The sequence below is a fragment of the Haliaeetus albicilla genome, chromosome Z (genome assembly GCF_947461875.1).
Source record: "Haliaeetus albicilla chromosome Z, bHalAlb1.1, whole genome shotgun sequence".
Classification (NCBI taxonomy): Eukaryota; Metazoa; Chordata; class Aves; order Accipitriformes; family Accipitridae; genus Haliaeetus; species Haliaeetus albicilla.
The window spans coordinates 51147085-51167262 of record NC_091516.1 but is presented as its reverse complement, the minus strand read 5'-3'; the positions used below and the strand labels follow the sequence as shown (position 1 = coordinate 51167262).

At 39.3% G+C, this 20178-nt stretch overlaps 1 protein-coding gene across 3 annotated transcripts in view; it reads left to right on the top strand.

The window, feature by feature from the left end:
- MCC (MCC regulator of WNT signaling pathway) overlaps positions 1–20178 on the top strand; it is a 225732-nt gene that overhangs the window by 190874 nt on the left and 14680 nt on the right. For all 3 annotated transcript variants that reach the window (XM_069775900.1, XM_069775901.1, XM_069775902.1), the window contains 6 exons: positions 912–1052; positions 2261–2361; positions 4977–5160; positions 12263–12497; positions 18114–18320; positions 19273–19370. In XM_069775900.1, coding sequence (XP_069632001.1) covers positions 912–1052; positions 2261–2361; positions 4977–5160; positions 12263–12497; positions 18114–18320; positions 19273–19370 — 966 coding nt within the window. The remainder of the gene's footprint in view (positions 1–911; positions 1053–2260; positions 2362–4976; positions 5161–12262; positions 12498–18113; positions 18321–19272; positions 19371–20178) is intronic.

Below are 20178 nucleotides of genomic sequence, written 5' to 3'. Positions count from 1 at the left end.
TTTAAAGAAGTTATAGAAGGTGAAGCATCTGAGAGTTCTAGCAGCTGGGAGAGTCAGGGCTTTATTCTGATTGCTGAATAAATGGTATACTAGCCCTTCTCCTTCTTGTGTTTGTTAGGAAGTCAGTGATTTTAGAGTTCTGGATGGCACTGATTTCTTCATCTGTCCAAATTTTGAAATAATTCGCCTGTTTTCAGTGTATGTCCAACTCTGAAGTTTAGGCATAGTACATTTATGTGTAGTGCAGTTATCAGCAGTGAGAATAAGCAGTAATACTGATATTCTGAAGCGTCATTTTCAGATTCAGAGCCAACCTCATTGAGCAGAATATTACAATTAAGTTCTGATATGAGCTTCTGTTTGGCTGTTGCCAGAACTTTTGGAGATTTTGCCTCATTGAAACTTCGTATTTTGAAAGTTACCTCTCTAATCATAGCCAAAATATTACTTCAAGTGAAACACTTATTCTGGATGTTCCAAAGAAAGGGAGCATTTATGCAGCTGCATGACCCCTACACACACCCACACATTGCACTAATGAGTATGCCACTTAAAACAAGACACAAATGTGGCAGCAGGAAGTGAGGAATGGAGGCAGAAAAACTAAGCAAAAGGTTAATATGAAACTTTCCTACTCAGTCTGGTGGCTACAAAATAAGGGTACAGCTTCCTGCTTGCTGCTGTTGCACAGGGTTGTGATTACATTTTATGGGAAGGAGAGGAGAAGAAGAAGCTGTTGTAAGAGAAATTGCTCTTCTCTTGGCTCTTGATATGGGACATAGATTTGCCATCCTCATTAAAAACCTGTGTAGACCAAATGGTATGTGTTGTTTTAAATTACTGTTGTTGTAGAGTTTACAGGACAGTGTCTGGAAGCTAAGCTTGAAGGTTACAAATTCCTTTTTCTACAGCCGTATTGAGCACTTGAAATCCCAGAATGACTTGTTAACAATAACGCTGGAGGAGTGCAAGAGCAATGCGGAGAGGATGAGCATGCTTGTTGGGAAGTATGAGTCCAATGCCACAGCCCTCAGGCTTGCATTGCAATACAGGTATGTGCCTATGCAGAGGGTGTCTCAGCCAGAAAAAGAGGGAGTGGGGGAGACTTGATAGAAGTCTTTCATGGGGAAATTGTTGGTGTGCCATAGTAATACTGTTTCTTTTTGTTTCCTCCCTGAGAAAATGGCCCTTTGGTTAAACTACTTGACAAACTACAGAACTGAAGTTACTGATACAAGTGCGTTTCAGCTGTAGTTCACCAGCAGTAGCGAACTCAGTTTAATAGAAATATACAGATTTATCTTTTAATTTTTAAATACTGAATTAACATTGAATTAGGGGTTGTGTGCAGGTTCAAACTGTCCCTGCTGTATCCAGTCTTAAGATACAGGTTCTCTGTATTACGTTGGCACCTTTCACAAGACCAGTGGACCAAAGGGTAGTATTGTACTCCACATAATTCAGAGCAACTTTATGTTATGTCAGTTGAAATTGTGGATGAATTGCTTGGTATCTGGTTACAAGTATCTAAATTTGCTTTAAACTGTATGTAAAAAGATGGTGTCATTTAATTTCTTCAGCTGCAACTAATTTGGAACAGGCAGTTCTGGTCTTAATACAAACTGTGTGCCTTTTAAAGAATGTATTCTGTTACTATCAGCCTTGAGCAGATTACAAGGAAATGTAAATTGCAGATATGTTTATTAATGTATATATTTTCAAAAACATTAGAATGCAACAGGAATGAGTGACTCAGAACTGTATTTAGAAGCCATTGTGTTGTAAAGAGAAAAATCTTAGAGACACGACAGAGCAACAAGTATTTTTCTTTTCTTTTCTTCTTACTATACTTTGTATAGTATAGTTATACAGTAGAGTATAGAATACTATGTTTTGTATAGTAAGAAGGCGTGCAAAAAGTTTCTCAAAGGGATCACGTCGACCACCATTCGTATTGTTGACTGTTTCAAACACGCTTCTGGAGCTTACTTCACATCAGGTCATTCTCTTCTATTTTAACTTGTTACCTTAGTTGAGGGCAACCCGGGACCATCATAAGGAAGGAGAGACTGTTGAATGCTTCTGATAGAAACTATGTGTGTTATGCCACTTAATATCCCTACTGTTAGGCAAGTAGTAGGGAATCATGCAGTTCATCAGCTACCTCTTTTTCTTGGTGCTATTGCAGGTATTCTTCCCCTCTAAATTGCAGATATATTTTGTGTGATTTTTGTTTTCTGTATTTTGTTTTCTCTTTCAGTGAACAGTGCATAGAAGCATACGAGCTGCTGTTGGCATTGGCAGAAAGTGAGCAGAGTCTCATTCTTGGGCAGTTCAGAGCTGCAGGTGTTGGTTCTGTTGGTAAGATGTCAATTGATCACTTTTTTTTTTTTTTTTTTTTTTTTTTGCATGTCAGTTAGCATTAGAGTTAGTTCTAACAGTGAATCATCTCATGACCCATCACTTAAGAATGGTCTCCGGTCTTTTCTTGTTTTTAACTAAGTAAACCATTTCATACACCCAAAAAATAGAGGAAAAGGAAAAGAGAGACAGGAATTAAATCATAAAATTCACCAGCAATTTAAATTAACCTACCTGTACTATCACAAGGGGATGCCTGTTCTGGCAGTGGTGAGGCTGCTACAGCCATGCAACTGTACAGAGTGGAATTACTGAACAGTATGAGCATATGTGGCTTAGGGCCATACAGCTGTGGTAACTGCAAGTACCCATTTTATTTGAACCAGCAACATTGACCCCCTAGAAACTGAGTGTAGTCTTATGAAAAACTGGGATTAAGACAATACAAAGGTAGGGTTGAGTAGTTACCAAAAAAAAAAAAAATTTGCTCTAGTTTTTCACCCCATATTTTACCTTTGCTCTGAAATTTTAAAACATTGCATCTTGTTTTACTGTGTTGTTGGGGTTATTAGCCTATATGTTCTCGGTTTTTCATATTTTGTGCATAGTTAATGTTGTTGCTAGGTGTTGTTTTTAAATATGCTGCTCACTAAGTAATGAATGAGCCGCTATGATAGGTACAGTTCAGAAGTGTTTGGAGCTTGACGTTGCTGCGGGCTCCACTTTTCTGATAGAAAGAGGTGTTTACACAATGAATGTTAACCTATGTTTTATAGTCCCATCCCTTTTACTGACAGGAGAAGGTAGCCGTAGTAATCTTCAAGTAGAAAGAGGGGAAGCCTTCAGAGGGAGAAGAATCGCTCTTCGTGCTGTGCCAAGACGTAGTAACGGCCTGGCTGAGACAGTATTATAGTGCTAGCTTCTCAGGAATCACTGAAATGTAATGGAAAGCTTTTAGAGACAGAGTGACCATCTGGCTTTAGAGCCACAGGACTGACATGGTCAGCTGCTTGTTTCAGATGACTAGGTGCACTCAGCCCACAGTTGCTGTGCTGCTAACCATGACCCTTAGTTTGTATCTCTCCCAGTGCTAGAAGCAGGCCCTTGTCTACCTGTCTTGGCCTGTGCAGTGTGTGCCATATGCTAAACATTAGAGTGGATGCCTGAGATTTTTATCCACCTTTCTTCCAGACTCTGGTCATTCCTTTCCACAATGTGCTAGTGAGCTTTCCCTGCTGGCAGAGATCAGTGGCCAGAAGAAGTGAATTAATTTAGTCTTGGATTTTGTGTTCACATAGGTGGCAGAAAAAGAGCTTAGAAGGGAGAAATACTTTGGGTTTGAGTAGGGTTTCATCTCATGTGCATTTTATGAAAGAGAGTGTAGTTTAGTTTTTATATAGGTGTCTGTCTACAGCTTTTAATTAGGGTATTACCAGTTACAGCCCTGTGGTAGAAATAGTGCCAATTTCCCGTTACATAACACAGCTTGGAGGAAGTTGTGTTTGGTTTATGTACCTTTACTTCACTGTGAAATTTGATTAAAACACCTAGATAACATAGCAGATTTTTGGTCTGAAGATCAGTCAAGTTTTATATCAGCGTCTGTGAGTGGAAAATTCATGGGAGTTGCTTCTGCATCACTTAGAGCTGAGCATATCCAGCTGCTCGTAACAGAACATTGTCCCTTCCTTTTTTCTGCATTAATGTTATTTCTAGTGCATGCACTTCACTCAGCCAGTGTGAAGAGTGGGTAATTGGTCTTTGACTCAAATAAGGATGAAATTAAAATCTGACATAGAGCAAACTGGGTTTTTTTAATACTCTCTAACATCTTTGCATTGTGTGTGGTAAAATATGAATATATTGTCACTTTGTTGAGACTTTCAGTGTAGCCACTAATGTGTCTTACTTTAATGACTTGACTCCATCTGGAGTTAGGACTATAAGAATAGTGACAGTGGTGGTTTCTGTCCTGCGTCTGCTGAAGGGATGGCTTACCAACTGTATAGATGCTGCATAACCACTAGAAATTATAGCAAATTAATAAACACCAGTGGTAGTTTTCTTTTGTTTTAGTATGCATGACTATAAACTCTGAAAGGCTGTATCTAAGCAGTAAGGGAATTCTTCCAGCTGGAAAGGTAACCTGTAAGAAGGTGTTCTGCAAACCATTAGGCTTGAGATAAAGGTGCTTGTGAGAAAAAGCGCTGGAAATGACTGCACTGTGAAACAGCACTGGACTGATTGGACTAAGAGTTGTAATTTAGGCTGAGGCTTTTCCAGTGTATTATTAATTTGAACATCCTAACCTAATCTTAATGCACAATGTACACCCTTACAAACAGACAAGCTAGTGAAGATAAAACATCACTTAAGACATGTACCTGGAGCAACAAGTACCTGGAGCTTGTAGCTGGAAGGGAGATGCATTGAGGCCAGCAGCCCAGTTACCACTGATGCTCACACAGAAATGAAGTTACTTTTACATCACAGATTGGTAATTTATTATCATCGTTTTGGTATAAACTGAGAGCGCATAGAAGCATCTCTACTCTTGCCTTAATTTCTATCACCCTCCTCAAAGCTCTGAAACAGATTGTTTGCTTGAAAACTAGGAGACCAGACAGGTGATGAAAACATCACCCAGATGCTTAAGAGAGCTCATGACTGCAGGAAGACAGCTGAGAATGCAGCAAAAGCCTTGCTGATGAAACTAGATGGGAGCTGCGGGGGAGCCTATGCAATCACAGGCTGTAGCGTGCAGCCATGGGAAAGCCTGTCATCCAACAGCCACACAAGGTAACTGCAACTCTTCTGCTCCTCTAATCCCCAAGGGTTTGATTTTAGACCAGAAGTTACGTTGTATTATGTTTGCTGACCTACCTCCCTCACCTCAGTCCACTGGCTTCTTCGCTTTGATTTGTAAGTCACCATGCCTCAGTGGTCTAATTGTCTTTAGGCTTTGAGCAACTCCAGCTAAGAAGGGTTTTGTATAAATTTGTTGCAAATGGGTGACTCTGAACTTTGATCTTCCTCATAAAGGGCAAAACCATTATGTTTGTTTTACTTCAATGACTTTCTTGCTGTTTTATTGGAACTCAGATCACGTACTTCTTACTCATATCTATTGTATGCAGACAGCACAGACGTACAGAGAAACAGAGATCAGAAGTATGCTTCCATCAGCATTTTGGAGTCCTCAAGAATTGTTTTTCTAAATGTTGCAAATCCAGCCATTTTATTTTAAACCATTTCCTCTCCCTTCTCATTCTGCTTTGCTCCCCTCCAAATTCTTCCCTCCCATGCTATTCTTTTGCACATGGAGTGACAAATGAACATCATGACAGACAGAGTGGCTTCTTCCAGGAAAGGCTGGATATTGCAGTTTTTCTGAAGACCTATAAAATAATGAAACTTAAATGAGCTATTATTGCAGAAGTGTTCCAGTTCAAATACATCTGCTAGCAGCTTCATTTTGAGTTGTTGCCTGCCTGCAGTGTAATTGTACTGTGTGCAGTGAATATGTGTGCTTGTGTGTGGATACAAATTTGGCACGCATCCTGGATAAATATAGATTAACATTTTTCTTTTTAAAAGTTATTTTGGTTTCTCAGATTCACTCTAAAACTTCATTTTAATTCAGTCTTTGAGCCAGTTCTTTATTCAAATGCTGTCATTTTTTGACACTTTTAGAAGTTTATTTTAGTACTATATCATTTCCTCTTCTTGCTGATGCCTCCTCCAAAAATCTTGTTTCCTGCCATGTGACTAGCATGGAATAGCTAAAAAGTGAGCAAAAAGGTAACCTGAGGGAACAGGGTCCAAATGTGAGGTAATTTTAACATTTTTATTCAAAGAATTTTTATGGTGCACTTTCAGTCCAAGAAGGCTGTATCTTTATATAGAAATTAATGTGGTAGCATCTGCGCTTGTTAACACATTGATCGCTCATTGTACCAAAAGTATTTACTGACCTTGGAAAGAAGTTATACAAAGCTGTTTCAAATACTTGACTTGCCTCAGTCTGCATGCACTTATGCCATATCTGCACCTGCATGTGAGTATGTTGTAAGTGGCCACATGTAGCAACACCACTACCTAGGCTGAGCTTGTTTTTCCACTCTGTTATTTGGAAGGGTCGTTTTCAGTTGTTCATAACTAACTCAGTGTTTTCCTTCCTTCTGAGATACCTGGTATGTGTTCAGGGCATAATTATTTTTTTCTTGAAAACAATTTAAATCGTTTCCAGTTTTGACAAGGGAAATTGGCAGGGGAGGTGGGGGGTGGTGATAGTGGTTCTGTTTTAGTGTTTGTTCTCCTAGCCTTTCACTGAAAGTGTTTGGTAGGAATATAGTCTCTACAGTCCTTGCTTTGTTGAACATCATATTTGGTTATTTGAGGGGGAGGTTAAAGGAGTAAGACGTGCGTGTTTGGGGAGGAGAATCATCCCTCATGCTCATTGTTTACTGTGAACTTTTGGTGGTCAGCTGGCAATGTGTGTGCACATAATGTGTTGGCTGAGTAGATAAAGTTTCAGCAGAGTATGATTAAAATGGCATAGGTTTTCAAATTTCATCAGTATAAACTGTCATGAAATGTAAATGCTTGTGTGTGCAAGAGAGGTGTTTTAGCTTGAGTCATTGTCATTGTAGGGTAATTTTTTCTGGCATGAAGCAAGATATTGTACTGAATAAGGTAACTATTATAATCTGCTTTGATATATGTGCAACATTAGAGCGAAAAGCTTCTCTCACTCACCTGAAGGACACACAGCAAGTAAGGAACGTGTCATAGGGGCATCCTGATCAGATCATCACTTACACATTGTCATCACTCCCCCCCCCGCAATGTAATTTGTCTCTGTCTAAACATACATATCAGTGAAAATATTTCTGAAACTTTACCCTCTCCATGAAGTACAAATCTTCTCTTCTTTCCTTCTGTTGTGTCCAAGTGGTATGTGGTAGAGGTGTTTTCAGATTTCTCCTTCCTGTGGACCCTGTCTCAAAATAGAGGCATCCCCTCTTCAGCTTACAGACACATGACACTGTGCCAGCCTGTAGATGGAAAATCTGTGTTGGTTCAAAGGGCACACACTTTTCTATATTTATATCAGTAAATGTTCTATTTCAGGTTTAAAAAATTGAAGATTTTGTCTTTAACTCTCCTTTCCCTATCATTTTTGATCTTTTTTGTTTCTCTCCAGGATACTACTGCTTTTTGGAGTTATCCTGCCTGTGTTGCTAGCTTTCTCAACCCATTAACGCGTGCTCCCTTGTGACTTGGCTCCCTGCTGCTCTAGACAGAGGTCCCATTGCCACAGACCTCCAGCCTTCTATTATTCTTTGATGTTGATGGTTTCCATTTTATTTTCTTTTCCATTACAATAGCAATCCAAGCAGAGATAGGATAGCAGACTGCAGATTTCTAGCTGTTCTGCAGGCTTAATGTTTTTTATTTGTCTTGAAGAACTTGGCAGTCTATAAAACTGGGGAGTAGAACAAGCCCACATCACTAGTGAGTGCTGTGTGAACCACCATTTGGGGACCACTGCACTGAAATTAAAACATTTTTACATTACGTGGTTCAAGCATACTCTGAATCTGCAAGACTCATCTTTTGCCATAACTGCTCTAGTGTTGCAGGCTTTTAGTTGCAGATGCATATTGCTACCTTTTCCCTTTGAAACCAACTGAGTAAAGAGGTAGTGGGATGATGAAAACTCTCCTTTGCTGAGACTTGTGACAAATGAGTAATTCGCCCTGCTGTTTGAAATCCTGTAGAATAGGGACTTATAATGGAATTGTTGACCCATCTTTAGCTTTGGCATTTCAAATGAGATTCTGAATGTCAAATCACTGAACACATTACTGAGAATAAATGCTTGGTGAGCCACTAGTGACAAGTGGTTAAAGACTCTGAAAGGGAGCAACTGAAATGAAAAGAAATGAAATGCAATGAAAGAGCATTGCAGAGCTTGTTACTGGTGAAGTGAATAAAAATAATAGCAACTCATTTGGCTGGCAGCAACACAATAATGTTGCCAATTCATTTTTTGAAACTAGAAATAGGTCTGCAGTGTAGTTAGAAGTCATAATTATTTTAATGGACAGAAGCTAACTATAGAACATAAATTGCCAGCAAGGTTTGACTGATTGTACCTGGAAAAGAAGGAAACAAAAGAGAAGTACTCCAGTTGTAACACTGACTGAAAATGGTGGATTTTGTTCCTTACAGTGGTAGTAAGCCCAATCTTATATCTGGATTAATGGGGGGGAAGATCTGGTCTCTTACATGCAAAGGAAATTCTTTTCAGTATTACGCAGTGTCACGAAATAGCTGAACTCAGCCAAATGTAGAACTATATCTCTCATCAGAATCACCTCAGATTTCAGATAAGTTGCTGACAGACAGTTATCTTGGCTGAAGCGTGATAATAAGTTATTTAGAAATATCCCAACAGGTATCTTAATGTTATCTGTGTAACGCTTCATTGCTGGACTGAACTAGTCTCAGAAGGAAGCAGGGTAGTTTCACCAAAGGTTCTAATTTTAGCCAAATATATTGTTGTTTATCTTTTGGCTGGTTGGAGTATTTTTTAGTTTCACAGGAAGTTTCTGTCTTTCAGCATTGTGCTGTTTCAGATCTCAAGCCACAACCTTCACCTAGAAGAGGTTGGCCCATGTATACTGTGTATCAAATGCATTTTTTAAAGTGTAAGGTAGCGTGCAGACATTCAAGCAAGTTTCGTGAATTCAGTTCTGACAGTGTTGTTTTAGTTCTATCAACTTTTGTATTATCTGCAGCTTGCAGAATTGCAGATTTATTTATTGACTTGGTTTTTAACAGATGAACTGAAGCTTATACAGGGTTTTATGGACAGAATTTTGTAGTGTAGAGAAGTTACACAGAGGCACTGTTGGAAGCCTCATTTATATCCATCTACTGCATTTTATACACACACATGTACATGCAAACACACATATGCATGCAGCAAATAAAACTGCACGTTATACTATACCAACCTGCATATTTTCCACAGGGTGTATATGAAAATTAATTTACATCATCCAGGCATGATGTCATTGTAAAAGACTTGAGGGATGAAGAGGATGGGAAGAACATTTCTCTTTGCTTGTTCTGAGTACAACAGCAGTGAGAATGAGTAGATTGATGTCGTATTCCCTCCAGGTGTGATGGAATTGTGATCCTTTCTCTATCCTTACTTACATGCTTGAGAAATGAGAAACTGCACATCTTTTGCAACAGTTTCATGTGGTTTCTTGGAAGAATGCATTATGTTACATATGCATTCTGTCAGTCTGTTTTCCTTTGTCCTGATTGCTGTTAGAAGGGAGAGCAGTATCTGAAATTCAGGATCATATGCTCACCAGCTGTGGGCCCTTAAATAGAGCAGCAATGGGCTCACATTATGGCTGTGGGGAGCTGTATGGTGGGGCTTTTGGGGGAACACACCCTAGCAGATCTGTGCTGTGAGAGTTCAGAAACACTGCAGCGTTGCTTCTGTCCCTCATCATGCAGCCTCATTTTTACAACAGTGCAGAGTGGGCTTTGTACCCTGGCTTTCTGCAACCCATACTCCTTCCAGTCTTCTGGGTGGTGGCTTGCTGCTAAATGTGGGCGGAGAGGGAATATTCTTGTCCCTTTGTGTGCTGGCTGAGACAGGTTCCTTGCTAAGCTCCCCTTGCTTTCTTAAAAAAAAAAAAAAAAAAAAAAAAAGAAGAAGAGGAGCAGCTTGCTAGCAATTCACCAGAGGAGCCAACTCAGCTGCAGACAGGCAGGCGGGCAGCCAGGACTGAAGTAAAAGCAGCCTGAGTATCACTGGCAACAACCCAGACTGCCTTCCTTAGTTTGGACTGCTCTCCCCTAAAATATACGTGCATAGCCATGGATCTTTAAGGGCAAGTATCTGTGAATATCCAGTGAGTATGAGATCCAACACAAAATAACAATAGACTTTCAGCATTTTTGCTCAGGTTTCATTCCCAGCAGGAGCGCTAGGTTTTCTTTCTTTTGCAAGCAAAAACTGAGATGAGCCATTTGTGTCCCAAGACTTGAAGCCTGTGTAGGCTTTAAAAGCTGTCCGTCCTTCAACAACAGCTGTTTTACATTTAATCCAGAAAAGCTGTGCAATTGCTGTCTTTGGGTGCTGAGGAAACTTGCAACATGAATTCAGTACAGAATTAAGTATTTCTCACATTGTCTATCCCCATAATTTTTATATCAATCTCTGCTTCAGAAAGGTATCTTTAGACTCTGTATAACCAAGTTTTATTAAGTGTTTTGAGATTCTCTAATGAAGAACTAAGTATGAACAAAAATTTGTTTCAATCTGAGTTTCTGTGTAGTGTAGGTACTGGGTGTTTTTAGCTTCCCTGCAGATGGAAATGGATGAAAACAAAAGCAAAGACCAGTTTACACTTGCGGTAAATATGGCACCTATTATCCCTAAGAAAAGGAAGGAATAATGGGAAATTGACAGAGAACTGTAGTAGAGAACTGTAATGTGATACTTCATGAGAGGGAAGGATTTTGAGAAATCTTTGTAGATCTGCCAATTCTCCATCTCCTCCAAGTCTGTGCTTGGAATTTGTGGGAACATTTGCAATTATTTGAGGCACTTAAAAATCTATGTAGCTTTAGCTGAGGTAGAACCAAAAGAAAAGAGCAAAATCAAGCCTATCTTGGTAGGCTTCCCCATTTTCACATGCATAATATATTTTAGGACATCATCCTGACTCTTACAGTATGTAGCGGGTGGGGCTTTTTTTCTTCCTACAAAAATGTTGAACAGCAGTGCAATTTGATACAGAAAGTGATTTATTCCCCTGCTGATAACTGAGATCATCTAGCATTCCAGACAAGCGCAGTTAATGGATGACTTATCCCTCACCCGACAGCTGATTACAGGACCTCAGGAGACAGCAGGCAGCTTTGAGTGAGGTTACAGAAACAACATGGCATTTTATTTTCCTTTTAGTGTTATTGCAACTATATTCAGCCCTGGAATGCTGCGTCTGTATCAGTCTTGGCCCCCTGCAGTACTGGCATGCATGTAGGTGGCTAGGCAGCACTGAGCCACCCTTGCTCTAAGACATTAGTTCTCCCTTTCTGCAATCTCTGTGTAAACATTTGTGGGGCAGACTGTTGGGCAGTCATTTGCTTGATGCCTGTAGATAGGAGAAGTTTCACCAAGTCTGATGATGACTTTTTATTAAAAATCCTGCTAACTTATGGGTTGGTTTTAAGCCCCTCCAGCCCTGAAGGAATGTCAGTATACTGAGGAATACACCTTAACATGAATTGAAAGATGCTGCCTCCTGGCATCTGGCAGTGGAGTTTTGCTCAGGTTTTTTCCTACAAGTATCCATTAAAAATATCCGAGATGATAACTGGTATTGCCATCAGCAGAAATAAATGAGGTCTGGGCTGATTCTTTTTTCTTAGCAGGTGCTTCTTCCCAGACAACATGAAGAATCAATGTCTGAGCAGCAGAGAGAAGCTTGCCCTGCTAGGGTATTGCTAAGAAATCTTGAGTAGCTTTAAAAAAAAAATAATAAAATAAAAAATACTTGTTTCAGAAGACACCATTCCAGAAAAAGTAGTTCAGTTACATGTCACTGAGTATCTGGCTTTGCAGAGAAGTTGTCACATGATCCAATTTTCTCATGCAGCTTAGAGAATTAATTTCTTCTCTGAATTTATCACAGCCTTTTGCATCTTCTGAACATTGCAACATCCAGTCCATGCTACGTGTGTCCTTTCTATGAACTTTTAAGTAAGACTCAGATGTGTTGATGAAGTATAGGGAGAGTGTTTGATGTAAAAATAGAGATTTTATTCCAAATGTTTTTTTAATACGGTTCTTTTCTCTTTCCAGTACTACCAGCTCAACTGCAAGCAGCTGTGATACGGAATTTACAAAGGAGGATGAGCAACGGCTGAAGGATTACATCCAGCAGTTGAAAAATGACAGGGCAGCAGTGAAACTGACAATGCTGGAGCTGGAAAGCATCCACATTGATCCCCTTAGTTATGACGTTAAACCTCGTGGAGACAGCCAGAGGCTAGACCTGGAAAATGCAGTCTTGATGCAGGAACTTATGGCAATGAAGGTATTTTTTTAATATCCAACAAGCTAACTGCACTGCTGACAATGCCCCTGTGCTACAAAAACATGCTCAGTCACACACACAGCAGGATTTGATAGTGATCACTAGGTAATAAAGAGTAACTTTGTTGAAACAAATAATCAGGGATAAAAATCCAGTAGTCAGAAAGTGACAGAAGGCAGTGCATTAATAGTGACGAGCTATGTGTGTTTTGAATTAGGCAAGGACTTCATCCGTGGCTCTAAACTTGGAATGCTCTCCTTGACAAACCAGATGCTCTCTCTGAGAGATATGGCAGCTGAGTTGCTTGAGGGTGACCAAAAGCATGATACAGCACTTCCCAAGAGACAGTTCATTACTTTCCTTACAAGCTTGCAGATGTGCATCTTGAATATTTGTGAACTGAAGCAGAACAAATTCACCTCCTTTTAATAGTGCCGTGGGAGGAGGAATGGTCTGTCAGAAGCTATCATCCCTAATGCTCTCCAGCAGTCGGTCACAAGTCCAGAGCTGTTCTAGGCACTGTGTTGCAATCTGTAGCTCAGTTCAGAGCCCAAGCAAAGACTGCAGTATACAATGACATGCAGTAACAGAGGTTTTCAGAGAAAACTCTGGTCCCTCAGGCCTGGTTTACCCATCCAGTTCTAAAGATGTGATCTAGAAAAACTGTCCTTTATTGGCCAGGTATAGAGCTTATATCATTTTAAATCTGGCTTCTGTATTGACTTTGAGGTGAACTAAAACATAGGAACATACTAAAGGCAATACAGGCACATGTCTGCATTTAGAAATTGTCTGGTTTTGGTTCAGTTTGTGTAAGTTTAATTTCTGCATGTTAGCAAGTCCTGTTTTAGTCAACTAATGGCAGATATGTCAAATGATGGTGTCATATGGGACAGCAAATCCTAATACTTTTGTAAGCTTCTCAAGCTATAGATTTTTGTTCAGATGTGCTACTGCTGGCTAACTGGTAGGTTAGTAATTATAATTATGTTCTTAGTGGTGCTGCCTTTCCGTAATGACAAATACAGTTTTGCAATAATGCACTCAATATTTGCAGTTCAGAAAAAAAGATTGCCTGCTACCAGTCAGAAGATTTTAAGTTATATTAGTTGTTTGAATATATTGTGGCTAACGGCAATATACTCCCCATAATTAAAGCATGCAAGATGTACTGGAAGACATTTGTAGATAATTAGGTGTATATTTCAGATATCACACTTCCTTCTCCTCTTTTGCATCCAGATTTTCCCTGAAATCTCTTGTACACCATTCTTACCTCTATCTTTAAATTGATTGGTAAAGCCAAACTGCAGAGCTATCCCTTGTGATTAGTGCCTTTGCATTCCCTGAACTGGCAGGAACATCAACAGTTGCATGTCCTAATTTCTGGCACAGTTTTGAGTGCTGGTAGTACTTTTGTTCACTAAATGATTGTCTAACTTGTTTTTGATGTATGGTGTCCACTCATAACTTTTGGCTGGACCTAGCATGTTGAATTTTCACTGCAGGAATTGTCCCTAGAAGAAGAAATCTTTCTTCTTAGTTGGTTTGTGTGCAGTGCATTCTGGAATAGACACACATTTTACATCAGTCCTTTCTGGTGCAGAGAAACTGGCAGTGCTGTTACTGTTTATAATTTGTTGTACTTTGCTGGAATTCACAACTGCAGGAAATCCCTAAGTTTCTGAAAGGGGATATGGTGAATACTCAAGTTTGTCAAAGCTTGGAATGGATTTGTTGGAAGTGCTCTCCTGCTACAGAAATTGAAAATTCCTGCCTGTCTTCTATGTGTAAAGCATTACAAAAGGCACAGTGACACTCTGCATGCTTTGCTCCCAAGAGAATATGCTACCTTATTAGCATCCATGGTTGTTGCTCAGGTCTGCGTTACACCTTGCTCTTACATTCAGCAAGCTATAACATAGCTGAACTTATAGGTGGGACTCATGGATGTCTTGGCTTTCTGAGTTTATTGTTTGTATCTATTATTTGGAACATGTACCTCATACAGAACAGCATATGCATCTGCCTTCTGAGACAACTGGAGAATTTAAATTTCCTTATGGTATTTTATTTAACTTGAAGCAGGTGGACTCATCTGTGCTGCAGAGGACCTCATCATGTAGCAGCTCTTAATTTGTTCCCTCCCTTCCACATTCTTAGCAAGTATGATACAGGTTAATTGAGCTGCTCAAGGATTTCCTGCATTGCTGGGTCTTACAACCTGCTGCTGTCTTCCTGAAACTTGTATCTGTGTTGGAATCTCTGCTGCATCGTTCGGCACCTTTCATTTATGACTCCCAGTAAAAACTCATCACCACATCAGTCATATTACTTCTTGCATTTATGCATTATGCTGATAATGTTCTGAAAATGCCTTTACACCAGTAGTTCTTCATTACTGATGAAAATGATCCATAAAAAGATGGTTTGGGGATGGTCTATCTGTTGCCCTGTTTTGTTTTTTAACTGATCCAGGGTGTAAGATGTAGTGGTCCACCAGTACTTCTGTAAAATCCAATTCTTTGCTTCAAGCAATAATTAACCATGTTTCCAAATATATTCTCATCTGTGGTTTGTCATCATTCAGTGGTCTTGCTTTGAGGTCAGTTGTTGTCATGCCCCAGTTAGCAAGGAGATTACTTCTGATGGGTGTAAATAATTCTTGGTTTACAGCCTTTTTGCATTTCAAAGGACTTAATCTAGATAAGAAGTCTCAGCTTTCTACACTGATAATTTTTCCTCTTTTGTGTACAGGTGGTGATAATGTTGCTCATAATGTGCTTTGAGACTACAGTCTCTTTGCAGAAGATGTTAAGAATCCTGTTGTCCACCTTTGTTATAGCATTTCATGCTCTTACAGATGTATATAGTAATATACAGTTAACTAGCATTTATCTGCTTTGATACTTGTTTTACTTCTGAAGGCTGGTATATTCCACCTTGTGTCCTGTGGTCCTTCTGGCATCCATTTTTGTGACTTTTAGAACTTTTTGCCACATAGAAGTCCTTGCTGTTTTATTCTTCTGACATGACCACATCCAACACAAGTTTTAATTTTGAGGATGCTGTGGTGTTTCTGATTACATTGCATCAGTAGTTAATTTTCATTCAAGCTTTCACCCAAATTCAGAATTACAGTATGGCTGCAAGTACAAAATATTCCTCAATATTGACTGAATTAGTCTTGAAATGACAGCTAGGTTTGGTGCTTGAAGCATGTGAATTTGCATGGGTTTCAGAAGTCTTCTGCAATCAACTGGAAGAGTGACCGCTTCCTACCTCTACCTCCTCCTTCAGGGTTTTATTTTGTAAATGCACTTGTGCTTTAGGCCCACACTCTGAAGAAGCAGGTATGTTAAACTGCAAAACGTTTCACCAGCATCCTGTAATCAGAAAAAAAGGGGATAATAAATATACAAAGGTGATGTAATAGAAATGAAATTCAGACACTATCTGTAAAAAACATTTTCATGGAAAAAATTACTGCATATGTAAAGACTAGTTAACTCTCTAAGTAAGCTTGAGCTACTTAAATTTTCCCACATGAAATGTTACTGTTGCCACTTTGCCTTACAGATTGTATGTGTCCATACCAGAATCCTCAACTGTAGTTTAATTTTTAACTTCAGCCTTTCGATTCCTTCCTGTTCATTCCCTGGGAGCCTCTGTAATACACTGGCTGACAGTTGTTCCACTTTTCCCCTGCTTTGTCTTTGCTTCTCTACTTCAAAGTCACATTGTCTTGACATGAGAAAACTTAACATATGGGGGGGTGCTTTTGGAGTCTATGATATGTCTTCTGGGACAGGATGCAAACTTGTGAATTCATATGATGATCTAAGCTTACTGTCTTCATAAACAAAGGAGTTAACCATTGATCCTCAAATTTATTTTGAGCTAGGATACATAGTACAAAGAAACATCCAGTCTTTAAGTTAAAACTTCCAAGTGATGGGAAAATCAGTTCCACAAATTCATTGTTGCGGTGGTTAAATTCACCTTTTTTTTTCTTTTTTTTTTCTTTCCTTTTTTTTTTTTTTTTTTTTAAATAAATGTCCCTTATTTCTAGACTGAACTTGCCTAACTTCAACTTCCAGCCTGGGAAGATCTTGTTATGACCCTCCCACATAGATAGCCTTCTGTCAAGAGTATCTTTTATTCACATAAGTGCCAAAATACTCTGCTCAAATTACTTCTCAGCCTTCACTAAGCAGGCTAAGTAGATTAACGGCTTTAGAAATAGAGACTTAAGAAGCTAAATGCATACACTTAAGTATACCAGACAATCCAGTTCAACTCCTATAACTAAATTTCCCCATCATTATTTACCAGTATTATTTACATTTTTACTGTTGACGAAGGTAATTAATGATAAGTTTCCCTAACAACTAAATTTCTGTAAACCACATTGAATGAAACTGATCGTGCTTCTAACCTTCAGTTCACAAACAACTAGTTGAATAAATGAATGATTTTTAAAGCTCATAAAAACCTTTCCAAGCCAGAGGGTTTTTAGGATATAGATTTTATTTTTGCATGGTTGGTGATTCTGAATAAGCCAGTGATTACCTGTGATTACTATATGCTGGTTGTAACTGTGCTACACCTGTGTGCATTGCTTACACTTAACCCAGACAGCAAATCTTTGGTAGGAATGTAGATTCTCTTCTACAGAAAAAGTTAGTCTAAGTATGTGCCAAGGTTTGTGTTTGTATAATCTTTGTTAAAACTGGATATAATACAAAGAGCATTATTTTTGAAGGATAAGGTAAGATACCTCTGATATTTTTGTGACTAGAATATGTTTTTTTGTTTCAAAAAATAACTAAAAAAAAGTGATTTGTTCCTAGGCTAGCCACACAACAAGAAACTTCCACCTTTCAGAGATGTTTACACAGTGAACAAGTTTAGAACTGAATTGTAATACAGAAGATGGCTGCATGAGCTCAGTATTCACCCATGAGGTGACCTAGGGCATGGCCAGCTCAACAGTGAGAATGTGATTCTGGGATGGGTGGGGTGTTTTTTTTGTTTTGGCAGTCTTTTGTTGATGGTGGTTTTTTAAACCTGTAATGTAAATTATGTTTTAGGACTATCTCTTTAATGTTTTGTGGATGCTAGGTTTTCCTGAGTTCAGAAAATACCTAGACATTTTGTGGAAGAAACTTTTCTGAAGTGTTGTTAAACACAAAGAGCCTTCTGGTTCAGGATACCCATCAGCTTGCTTCTCATGGGAGGCTGGGAGCAAGTGCTGAAAGGAGGGTCACTGCACTTATGCCCTGTTCTTACACTTCTGCCCAGCCACTGTCAGAGCAGATGTTAAAGCAGAGGTCTATCCCCACATAGCAGTCGTTGTGTTACAGGAGTTGACAGTCCTGTCATAAATCTCAGAGTGGCAGAAGACTTACACACAAGAACTAGCTCTCAGAATTGAGCTGCTTTCTGTGAAGTACCAGTGTCTATCTTCTGTGGATCATGTTTATGGAAGAATATAAGCAGATGCAATTTTTTCAACCTCCAGTTGTGTATAGTGGATGAAAACCTTGTTTAACCTCGTCTTTCTTTAGGTATGTAGTCCCATGAAGCAGCATGCTGATAATGTTTCTTCAACAGGAGGAGATGGCTGAGCTCAAGGCACAGCTTTACCTGCTAGAGAAGGAGAAGAAGGCATTGGAATTGAAACTGAGCACTCGAGAGGCCCAGGAGCAGGCCTACCTCGTCCATATTGAGCACTTGAAGTCTGAAGTGGAAGAGCAAAAAGAGCAGAGAATGAGGTCTCTCAGCTCAACCAGCAGCGGAAGCAAAGACAAATTGGGCAAGGTCAGGAGTGAAACAAGTTTCCAAAATTGGTGTAAACACGATTTATTGTATCCCTCCCCTCCCTATAGCAGTCTTTAGGATGTTAATCATTCTCCTGTTTTGTCTATATGTACGTCTTCTTCTCTCTTCTCCAGTTTTTAGGTGGTTCTTTCCATGCTGTGACTTATGAGGACTTTGCAGAATTACTGTTAAGTCTGGTCTAAAATAAGGTTGTAATTTTGGGGAGGAGTACAACAAAGGCATTCTTGCCAAACATACAAACTACTGTGGTTGAACATGTTGTGTCTTGCCTGTTGCCACTCACTGGAAGCAGTGGAAGAGAGTCTAAGCAAAACACCATCCTCCCCCTACTCCAAACACAAAATATGAAAAAACAGAGCAGTTAGAGCATTGTAATGACAGTCTCTTTGTTGCAGTCAGACAGTTTGTAACTCCTCTCCTTAGTATAATGCAAAATAAACAAATTTCTGCATTTACATTAATAATTTGCATGAAGAAATAGTGATACCTAGAAAAACTTTAGTCCTGTTATTTTAGTACTGTGTCCCCAGAAAACCTCAGTAATACCTTTAAAAACAAAATCCAGAGCTAGTGTATCAACTACGTCTTTCTTATTTATTTCTGGCAAAGCCTCATCTGAATTGTTTGATCCAGTGCTTCTTTGTTTCAAGTGTGGTGTCAAAGTAATATAAGGCACCAGCAGTTACGCACACTACAGCAGAATTCTGCAGATCAGTGAGCTGTGGTGGTTTAGGAAACATTTAGAAGGATTTGTGAAGTGTTAATCCATTAGTCCATTTCTTGGTATGTTGGTACACTGCCATGTTGTTGTGACATTGTGATGTTTATTTTCCCTCCATTTTAAAAGTAGCTGCAAACTAAGAGGTTTTCAGAGTTTTCTGGTTAAGATGGTAAGTAACTTCAACTTTGATGGCCTTTCCTCATTTCTCAGGAATGCAGTGATGGCACCACAACACCGTTAACACTAGCTGAGCTGAGACCGTACAACGAGAGTGAACTGACTGCTGAACTGACAAATGCACTCAGGCGGTAAGCAGCTTCCTTCACCAGAGACATGACTGTTCTGTAGGTCCAGGGCACAGTTTAGCTCTGAGCCTTCGCTCTTACCTTGAAGTGATTTTACAAGCCATCACAGATGTTTCCTGTGAGAAGGAAAAGTATCGAAGTTCTTCTAACCTTTCCCTCTCTTTTGCTGTTGTTCTTCAGCTGATGAGAGTCCTGGAGCTGAATGGAGCTGAGCACCATTCTCCTTGAGGTTCTCTAAAGTTCAGATTAACTGTATCCCTAAGAAACCCTGAAAATGTCAGGAATGTCCATATTCAGGCAAGAATATGAGACGCAAAACAGTGACATGACTTGCTTGAGAGCATGCAGAAAACTGTTAGTGAAGACAGGAGTTGAAGTGTGATCTTTGGTAAGAAGGCTGGTCACAGATTAGAACTTGGGTAGGAGTTACAGGAGTAGGAATTGCAGTGATTTTGATGACTTAGATGCTGCATTTGCCTCCTGAGTATGTAAGTAGAGCCACAGTTTAATAACAAATGACATTGTTGTGTCAAGCATTAGCTTTCCAATGAGAGAGAAAATTGATGTCTTGACAAACTGCTTTTATCAACAGCCAGGTTTTGAGCCAAAGCTTTCAGTACAGTTATACATTAACTAGGTATTTGTTTGTGCAGCAGTTTTTGCTGCACCAGCTATGTGGTAAACTTGATTACAAAGATATTCACTGTTTCAGTAGTTGCTTCAGTACTTGTTCCACCTTTTCTAAGACATGGCTATCTAATATCTAATCTGATTATTGTATTTAGAACCTGTCCAAAATGCTACTAAGAAT